This window comes from Charadrius vociferus, unplaced genomic scaffold (genome assembly GCF_000708025.1).
Source record: "Charadrius vociferus isolate BGI_N301 unplaced genomic scaffold, ASM70802v2 scaffold132, whole genome shotgun sequence".
Classification (NCBI taxonomy): Eukaryota; Metazoa; Chordata; class Aves; order Charadriiformes; family Charadriidae; genus Charadrius; species Charadrius vociferus.
In genome coordinates, this window is record NW_009647028.1 from 230,601 (window position 1) to 240,131 (window position 9,531).

General features: G+C 54.5%; 2 protein-coding genes across 2 annotated transcripts; one reads left to right on the forward strand and one right to left on the reverse strand.

Moving 5' to 3' along the window:
- Nucleotides 1–726: 726 nt before the first annotated feature.
- LOC104295777 (chromosome unknown open reading frame, human C15orf43) lies at nucleotides 727–5,087 on the forward strand. The gene is made up of 7 exons (XM_009895566.1): nucleotides 727–760; nucleotides 1,938–2,019; nucleotides 3,432–3,577; nucleotides 3,856–3,917; nucleotides 4,420–4,508; nucleotides 4,617–4,702; nucleotides 4,942–5,087. The coding sequence occupies exons 1-7, from the start codon at nucleotides 727–729 to the stop codon at nucleotides 5,085–5,087; spliced, it is 645 nt and encodes a 214-aa protein (XP_009893868.1).
- A 1,298-nt stretch (nucleotides 5,088–6,385) lies between these two features.
- Nucleotides 6,386–9,514, reverse strand: RPS17 (ribosomal protein S17; the record flags this gene model as incomplete). The annotated part of the gene is made up of 4 exons (XM_009895567.1): nucleotides 6,386–6,510; nucleotides 6,900–6,965; nucleotides 8,725–8,830; nucleotides 9,342–9,514. Coding segments are annotated over 4 exons (426 nt in total), but the record flags the coding sequence as incomplete, so codon positions are not given.
- Between the last annotated feature and the right edge of the window lie 17 nt (nucleotides 9,515–9,531).

Genomic DNA, 9,531 nt, shown 5'->3' on the forward strand with positions numbered 1-9,531 from the left:
TGTGCAGAAAACCCGAGTGTGGAGGAGACCAGGTTGAGCCCTTATGTGGTTGTGTCTCACCTGCATGTTCTGCTGGGCTGGACTTGTCCCATATTTACCAGGTTTGGTGATCACACACCGCCTGGCAGGATGGTTTGTTCCCTCCTCAGCACAAAGCACGCACTGTCCGAAGAGGATGGGGTCCGGCGGGCAGCTCTGGGCTCTGATCCGGCAGACGGCATGAAATCCGGGCAAGGAGACACTGTTGTCTTCTCACTGCCTCCTCTTTTGCCACCACCTACAGAGACAATGAATACAGAGCATCTCCAGGGGAGCGCGTTCCCCTCCCATGGAACAAAGGGAAGGAGTTGGGACCGGGCAGCAAAGGGTGCCATAGTGTGAAGGCTTTTGCTTCACCTTCCTGCAGAAGCTGGAAGGGATTCAGGAGATGGTGCAGGGTGACGGCAGGAGTGGAGGGGACTGAGCCCATCTGCCTTCTCCTGGGCACAGCCATAGCTGCTGTCTCCTCCATTCCATCAGCTCATCCCATCTCCTTTCCAGGGGTGACACAAGTGGGTCAGAGCCGTGGAAGGTTTCCAGAGGAAGTTGAGCGTCCACACGCCCTGGGACAGCCCAACTCCTGGCGTGGCTGTGGCTCCCCCGCAGCCATTTTTGGGGCGCTGAGCGCGGACCTCATCGGGGCCGCTCGGAAACCTGTACGGCTTCACCGGCCGGTGCTTGAACGACATGGCGGGGGATAGGGGGAACGGCGGCCAGCCCTGTAAATGGCCACGGCCACCGCGCCTCCCCTCAGCGTTCCTCCACCGCCCCTCAGCGTTTTCCCGCCAATGCCTCCCCTCAGCGCCCGCCGCCCCTCAGCGTTTTCCCGCCACTGCCGCCCCTCAGGGTCTTCCCGCCTCCCCTCAGCCATCTCCCACCGCCCCTCAGGGCTCCTCCTCCTCCTTTTCCTCCTCCTCCCCCACATCTCTCTCCCAAACTCTTCTTTTGTCAAGAAAGGATGATTTCAACGTTCATCTCCCAGCTGCACCTCAAAATTCGGTGCAAAACACAAGGTCACATACTGTTGGAAGGCATGTGGGGAAAAAAATTAAAAATACTTAATACCAGTTAGTTAAGACCAGCACAACTGACCGTTTTACCCTTAAAGAAGGGCTGACTGCGGTTGTTTTTTTTTTTTTCTCACTAACAGCTATAGTTCATTAAAAGTATCAAAGTAAAAGTAACAATGATTCGACACCCTGAAACATGAACTACGGTCTCAGAACCCCCACTGAAGATTTGAAAACCGTAAAGAGGCAGGGGGAAACTATAAAAAAAAAAAAAATATAAAAATCATCACTTCCTACTTTTGCTTCAAGAGGCTGTAATTACATCTAGGGTCCTTTGTGCCAGGCACTATAAACACCTATCGTGAAAGAGCAGACATGGGGACACGGCCCCGTCACCCTTCAATAGGGCAGAGCTGTGGGACCATGGTCCCCTCACCCCTCAGTGGGACAGAGCAATGGTGGCACGGGCCCTTGTTGGGGACACAGCCCCATCACCCCTCAGTGGGGCAGAGCAATGGCAGCACAGCCCGGTCACCCCCCAGTGGGGACACGGCCCCGTCACCCCTCAGTGGGGCAGAGCAGTGGGGACACGGCCCTGTCACCCCTTGTTGGGGCAGAGCAGGGCTGAGCCCTCCACAGCAAGGCAGAGCATGGGTTTGGCAGGTCCCCCCAAGCGCCAGGGCAGGGCACGGTGCCCCCAGACTGAAGAAAAGGCCAGAAGAGCCCTCCATGGGGTGAGGAGAGACCCACAGCCATGGGGGGGGGCCATCACAGCTCCCACTTCGGGGTCCACAACCAGCCTGGGCAGCTGTCCCCATGCTGCACCACTCCGAGGTGGGGACCAGTTGGGGTGTCCACCTTCCTCCTCACCCCCTCTTGTCCCCGCAGTGGCCGGCGGCGGGGTGCTCGCTCACCGGCGGGATGCCGACTACCTCTTCAGCAGTGATGCCGCCCACCCGGACACCCGCAGGTGGGCTGTGTCCCCCCAGCCATGTCACCTTGCTTGGGAGGCTGTGGCACCGCTTCACACTCACGTTGAGCCCTCTCCACACAATGTCTGTAGAGAGCCAAAGATCGATGAAGGCGTAGATAATGGTTTTAATGTATTTAACGTAAACTATTTAATGGGTGCCGATATCCTTGAAAAGTCAGAGTGGTGTTTTTAAAGTGGGGTCTGAAAACTCACACCCATGCTACACTGTACCTAGACAAAACAGAACGGCTGCAAAAAGCATCCACATGTTAGGCTGGCTTGATTCCGATGTAAATTAAACTAATTGCGCTGGTTTCCTTGTTACTTTTGAATTGATCTACTGGAAAACTAAAATAGAGGCGACACCATCCCCGAGATACCAGGTGCAAAAAAGTCAGCGCGCGTTCACTCTGAAAGTGAGCGTGGGGGTAAAAATGGCTGGAAAAGGGCTGAATTGCTATTATCCTTCTGCTTGCTTAATATAAAAAAAATCAGAGAGCTCAAGAAAATTTGTACAATATAAGGAAAGGCTATTCAGGGTCTTTCTCCAGCGAGCGAGTATTTATATATATTCAATATCATGTAAACATATTTATGTGAAAGGGACTCGCAATGTTTTCTCGCTGGCTTTGCCGGGCTGGACTAAGCAGCTTCTTTTAATGCATGATTGCTTAAAACCGGCTTAGATTTTTGTCATCCTTCAGCCACCCACGCCAGCTGTGGAAGGGGAATCCCAAGAAATCCGGAGTAACAACCTTCCTTCCACCACAGCATCCCACCGGTATTGTGTTGCTCCCCCAGGGAGCAACGCAATAATATTATAATAATAATTACTATAATTATTATCAATTATAAAATAGATAATTAATATAATTAATATATTAACTATATAATTACATATATATTATATATATTCAGATTATTTCTTGGGAAAAATATAATAATTATCCATACCCTTGAACGTGGCAAACAAAATTTAATTCCCCTCTAAGGAGGACGGTGAGTGCTTGAGCATCCTCCACCCACACTTCCTCCCTCACCTGTAGTGCCGCTGCTGTCTGGGGACCACGCCGTAAGCCTAAGCAGGGACCAGCGGGGTTAAGAATAAATAAAAATCCCATTTCCCCCCCTTCCCCTCCCTGAAGAACCAATCTCATCTCGAGAGCAGAGCCCCTGAAAATATGAGTTTAGCTGGTCCCTGGTGTCCTTCCTCCAGGCTGCTCTCAGGAGGTGCCGGCAGCTGGGACCGTAACGGGATGTTGCTGGTAGAGTCTCATGGTTAGAAAATTATAGAAAATTAGGTGCTTTTGGCAAAAATATCAGAGCAGGTCAGTTTTAAAGACAATATCCCTCTATATTTTTTTTTTTTTTTACCAGGTTTGGAAAACGGCTGTCTTTTTCTCTTCCAGAATACATGAGAGCCTCGATTACTTGGAGGGCAGAGCTACCGTCTTTCACTCCCGTTACCTCTCTGCGTGGGTGAGCACCGGCGTGGCAGCGAAGCCACCAGTGGTTCTGGGCCACTTCGTCCTGCCACCCGCCTGCCTGCAAGAAGGTGAGGGGACAAAAAAAAAAATCCCCCAAACCATCAGGGTTTTGTTCCCTTGTGAGTGCAGCCTTTTGGGGGTGCAAACCAGAACCTCAAGTTACTTCTGCTCTAAGGGATTCTCCTTCTGCTGGGAGCGATTCTTCCTCCCCAGGGAGAGAGGAACTAAAGCTCCGTTTTTTATTATTGTGTCAGTGCGCAGCGCTGTGCAGTGAGCTCCAGCGACTGCTGCCCGGTCTCGTTATTTGTTGTTCTCCCAGTCGTTTATTTTTTTTCGTTCATGGCAGAAATCAGAAGGCAAATCGGTAGTTTTATTTGGGAGCAGGCGGACGATTCCCTTGCAGAACAGGTAAGATGAGAAATACATCCTACAGGAGGCGTAGCTTAAGAAAAAAATTGGTTGTATGAACTCCAGGGAGCCTGGGTATCATCCCAGACCCTCAGCCCAAATACGAGATCAAATATTCTTGGTTTTGCTGCGCTGTGTGTCCATCCCAGGGGAGGGACAGCACAGGATTGAGTGCAGGATGCGCAGGAGGGATTTCTTTCCTCCCTTGGGCGTCCAGCCTCCCCGGCACGTCCTTCTGGGAATGCCAATCACCAAGGTCTGAGCTCAGCACTTCCGTGCAGCGTTTTCCTTCCCTGTGTAGCTCCGAGATGTTGCCCGCCCTGTTCTCAAAGCAACTTCTCAGTACTTTTGAAGCGAAAACATGGTTAGATTTAAAATTGTATTATAAATTTGGCCTGAAATCACAAGTCCTGACAATAATGCTCTCCCAGACTTGGTCTCTAGCATTTTGCGGGGTACCCAGGGCGTAATTTTAACTCAATTCCCGTGTTGATACTCGCAGCCCAATCAAAATCTGATGGATGAACCGGAGACGACAAGAAAAGACCGCGAGGAAGAAGCGGAGGAGGACCTGCTCGACCTGGCCGAAAGGTATTTTCCTGCCCTTGGCAGTAGGATTGGGATGCGCCCCCCCCAAATTTCAAGAGATCCCCAATACATAGGGAATAACGCACAGATTTTTCCCCGCCCCTGATACAGCAGCGAAGAAGAAACAGGCTCCAGAGCCCAGGAGGAATTTCCATGCCGTGCCCTCCAGGAATACCCGCTGAATAACATGGTCACAGGTAACGTTTGGCATTGGTAAACTTTTTAAGGAGTGTAAAACACGCCTGAAAATGACTGTGGGTGAAGCAGGGACGCCCCGTGCGCTCCTTGAGTCCTCACGGCACTTACAGCATCGGAAAGGCTGAGGGTGCGACCGGGATCGCTCCATTCCCCTTCGCACTGTGCGTTTTCCGTTGCCCTTGTTGCGTGGGAGAAGAGGGCAGCTCCCCCCGGTGAGATGCGCACTTTCCCTTCGTAGGCTACACCTCCGCTCGCGACATGAAGAAATACGTCGGAGAGCTCCGCGATTTCATTCCCGGCACCTCGGGCTACACGGTGTACTGGGTTGAGGACGAAATTAACATTTACTCCGACCTGAAGGCTCGGATGAAGAGAAAATTGTAAGTAGCGGGTGGCCGTTTGCATCGGTCGTGTTTGGAAATTCAACCCCGTAGTTAGATGCTCGGCTGCGCCCTTGGTCACTCCCTTCTGCAGGTCGACAGTTATTTTAACCGTCAGTCTGCCTTCTCCCTGTGTTTTAAGTTAAATAGTGAAGAGATTGGTGGCATCGAGCCGCAAATTCTGAGTTAAGTCTCCGCGGCACGCGGGGAATTTATAAATTCCCCTGCTTGGCTTATCCTGACTGCAGCTCAGCACCTTCAATGTGTATTTAAGTACCTGGCTACACTCACTGTAACCATTTTCTTCTTTAAGTAACTATTTAAAAGAAATTCCAAATATAGACATTTCTCCCCAAAATGCAAATCCTTTGTCTTTTGATTTGTACCCGGGGGGGGTTTAAGATGTGGCTGTGAACAGGAGTTTTCCTTGTCGGGACACGGGGAGGTCACACCATGGCACAGCCTCACCCACCCATGGTACTGACTCACCGGTGGGAGCCAGCGCCGTGGTGGGGCTGGCAGGACAGGACAGGACAGCATCTCCCGGCCACAAGGGGACCTCCATGGGTTTGCAGCAGCATTGAGCACACCCAGACTTCCCCTGAGAAACCCCCATGTCGTGCTGGAGCCAGTCATGCAAGATGGGGAGGGAAAACCCCAGGAACCTCCCCCAGGAGCCCTGCCCGCAGGTCAGGCGCTGGGGGATGCCACCAGCCGAGGTGGAAGAAGACCTGTAGATCTCCTCTGCCTCCAAGCAATGCCTCTGCTCTGCACAGCAGGACAGGAGTTTTGAGGGGTGAACCCCAAAATTCTTCCATGCCTGTTGCAGCCTGGGGAAAATCGTTGGACGGAGTGTCTCGCTGAGACAGCAGAAGCCTCACCAGGGTCCATCTCCACAGGGGAGCTTCCACCCCAACACAGCACTCTGCTCAGCCCACTTCGCTCCCCTCATACAAAGAAAACCATCGACGAGGCTTTTTTGTTTCATTTAAGTACTTAAAAGCAACCAATGTGGTTATAAAAAGCAACTTTTATTCTGGCACAGGCAAAACCGGGAAGTGGCAGGGGTGAGGAGCTCTGGTAACCACCACCGCAGGAGAGGCTGTAAAATAACAGCTTTGCACCTCACACCCTAAACAGCCAGGAAAGAACCCAAATAGATGCCAGGAAACATGAAGGTGTCGAGTCCTCCTCCCCCCCTGAAGCCCTGGACACCTGTATTTGGGACGCGGCGCCCTGAGGAACCAGCCCTCCCTCCTCATCCCGGGGGACGCAGGCTTCCAAAGACCAGGCAGGCTGAGATGGTTTCCCCACGTTTATTGGAAAAGTGACATACAGCGACCGACTCAGAGCGCTCCTCGGGGCGTTTTGAAGTTCATCCCCACCGTGGGCTGCGTCACCTGCAGGTTGGACAGGCTGCCGAAGTCCTGAAAAAGAGCACGGGATCGGGGTGGGTCACGCCGCCCTGCCCACCATCCGCGCCCGACCCTGCCGAGGGCGGAGGCAGATTCCTCCCGGGAGGAGTGTGAAGGTGCTGTGGTAGCATGAAGGGTGGATTCACATCTCCAGAAAGAAGGGGAGACGACCACCCCGCTACAGAGATCAGCTCCTTGGTGGGGGGAATCTGGTCTTTTGGGGGGCAAACCCACATCCACCTCCACCCAGTGAGAGCTGAGGAGGGGGCCCTCACGTCAGCACCCGCTGTGTGACCAGAGCGTCAAAGCCTTCAGCAGACACCATCAAGCCCCTCAGGGCAGCAGGAGCGCTGCCGGGGACATGTCACCACCCAGGCAGGGGGACAGCTGGGGCCACTCACCAGGAGCTTCAGCATTTCCTTGGTGTCCGGGTCCACTTCGATGATCTCCTGGTCGAGGGCAGAGACCTGGGGAGAGACAGACCCCGTTTGATGAGGCCTCGCAGCCCCTGGTGTGTCCCCACACCCCCACTCCAGTCCCATCCCACCGCAAGGGGGCTGCTGGAAGGGACCAGATCCTTCCCCCAGCTCCCCCCAACCAGTGATGCCCAGATCTTGTTTCCACACAAACGAGATCTCTCTGCCCATCGTGGGGAACGGCAACAAGCCAGGAGGCCCCAGACAGCGTCCAGCTCTCCTGCCAGAACACGACGAGAGGGCACCGCGCAGCAGAGAGGCCTCGCAGAGGGAGAAGAGCCTGTTTTGAGCAAGACTTTGGAAACTTGAGGCCTAACCAGCTCCACGCCAAGGCTGCCGAGAGGAGATGGTGTTGGGTCCACAACTGCACCAGTCTCAGTGGTCACCACCAACACTCGCACTCATCTCGTGACACAAGTCCCCAAGGCCAGAGCCTGACCACTGCAGTGCCAGACAGCAATGCCGAGTGACCGTCCGGGCTGTCCCACTCCAGGACGTGAGGCCTCCTGCTCTTTAAACCCAGAGCAACCTCCTCTAACCCTCTCTGGATCCCAAACCTCCATCTCCACATGCGCCCTTCCCCAAGAGGGGGGAAGGGTTTTTGGAAGAAACCCTGAATGATGCCCGTTCAGCTAATGCTGCACTGACAGCTACAGCACAGAGGCTCCTTCCTTGCTCAGGGTCCCTGCAGGGGTGACCTTTCCCACCAGCACCACCTTATCCTGCCTTCAAAACTCAACTGGAAGGTCACTATGTAAAACACATGGACAATTGCCCCAGCCAGTTCCTCCAAACCCCCGACATCAGCCATGCAGGTCAGCACTGTGCTGACAAATAAATCTGGGGCGTTGAGGCACCTGTGAGAGGATCTGCACGGAGCTGCCAGGGTTTCACGCCTCATTTCTAGCTTTCGGAAGCGAGGGAGTGAAACTGAGCCCTGGACCCTCACACGGAGCTCTGTCACCTCACCCTGGGCTAAGAAACCAAGGTGGAAAAGCAGGGAGGGCACTCCCGAGGCAGATCTCCAGACACAGGTGGAACAGTGCCAACCCGCCTTACTGCACTGCCGAGCTTCCGTGACATCCTACTTCTTCCTTCCAGATCATCGCTAAAATAACATTCCACGTAAACAAACCCTGGCACCGACAATTTGGGAGAGCTGAGGTGGCAGCACAGAAACCAGCAGCTCTACCAGTAGCTTGGACGAGGGGTGGGACGCACAGTGCCTGAAGGTTACAGGGTTTGGGAGGGATGGGATTGAACCCACCCAACACAGGAAACGCTTTCAGAGCTCCTCTCACTGCACCACCACCTCCAGGGAGGTCAGGGATGACATCTCAATCCCTTGCGAATGCAGGTTCAAGAGGAGAGGTGGCTTCACCCATTCCCTCTCTTCAGCGACATCTGCTGTACAGCAGGTTTTAAGCCACTCTGAAATATCCTCCTGCATCCCATGGAGTTTTTTTTCTTTTTTTCCCCCTCATTTTAAGTTAGGAAAATCGAGAAGAGATATTATCTGCCAACCATCAGCAGAGTCAAACGCAAGAAGTCAGCTGCTCCTCCCACCCCAGGCAGCGGTTTTGGAGGAAGCACCCCGATGTGTGGCCAAAATCCGCCTCAGCCATCCCTGACCCAAACCCTCCTCAGCTCCTCCTGGCTGAGCTTTCATTTCAAAGAAATTTGGGGCCACTGGTATGGAAGATGCCTCGAGGCATGACGGACAGGCACTCGAGCGCAGCCAGAGCCTCACCTCGGGGACGTAGTTGTCCCTCCTCTCCCTCTCCTCCTCCTGCAGTTTGATGGAGATGCCGCGGACGGGTCCCCTCTGAATACGCTTCATCAGGTGGGTGACATACCTGCGGGGGACACACAGGACCATCCAGCGCTTCCCCACACTCCCACAGCCCAGGTCTCCCTACTCCCCTCTCACCCTCCCAAAATCGCACGTGGCTGAGGAAAAGAGCCCCCGCCCGCAACCCTGGCATTGTCCCACCACCGACCCCAGCAACGTCCTATCACCAAGCCCAGTGTTGTCCCACCACCGGCCCCAGCGATGTCCCACCACCAAGCGTGGTGATGCCTAGCCACCAGCCCTAGTGATGTTCCACCACCATCCCCGGTGCCGTCCCACCACCTCCGCGGCACGTCAGGGACGGCGAAGTGTCCGACAGCGACAGGGTTTGGGAGGGAGGGGACGGTCCCCCCCAAACACGGGAAAGCTCTCGGCGTTCCTCTCCCTGCACTATCGATGACCGGGCCACGGGCGAGGCCGCGATCACTTTCGAATGCAGGTTCGCGGCGGCCGCTCCCACCCGTGTGTCACCCACCCGTGTCCGTGTCCCCCCCCCACCCGTGTCCGCCCCTCACCCCGCGATCTTGTTGCGCAGCTTCTTGCTGGGGATGATGGCGATCTCCTCGCACACCCGCTTGTTGGTGTGGAAGTCGTTCCCCAGGCGGGTGTAGTACTTCTCGATGATCACCCGGGCGGCCTTCTTCACCGTCTTCGTTCGGACGCGTCCCTGGGCGGAGGGGGGCGGCAAACACCGGTCAGGCCCCG

Excerpts from the sequence above, each read along its gene's own strand:
- LOC104295777 (XM_009895566.1), top strand. The coding sequence starts at position 727 with ATGGCGGGGGATAGGGGGAACGGCGGCCAGCCCT. Across the intron at positions 761-1,937 it reads GGGGAACGGCGGCCAGCCCT|TGGCCGGCGGCGGGGTGCTC; the intron begins GTAAATGGCCAC and ends TTGTCCCCGCAG. Across the intron at positions 4,703-4,941 it reads GCTGAATAACATGGTCACAG|GCTACACCTCCGCTCGCGAC; the intron begins GTAACGTTTGGC and ends TTCCCTTCGTAG.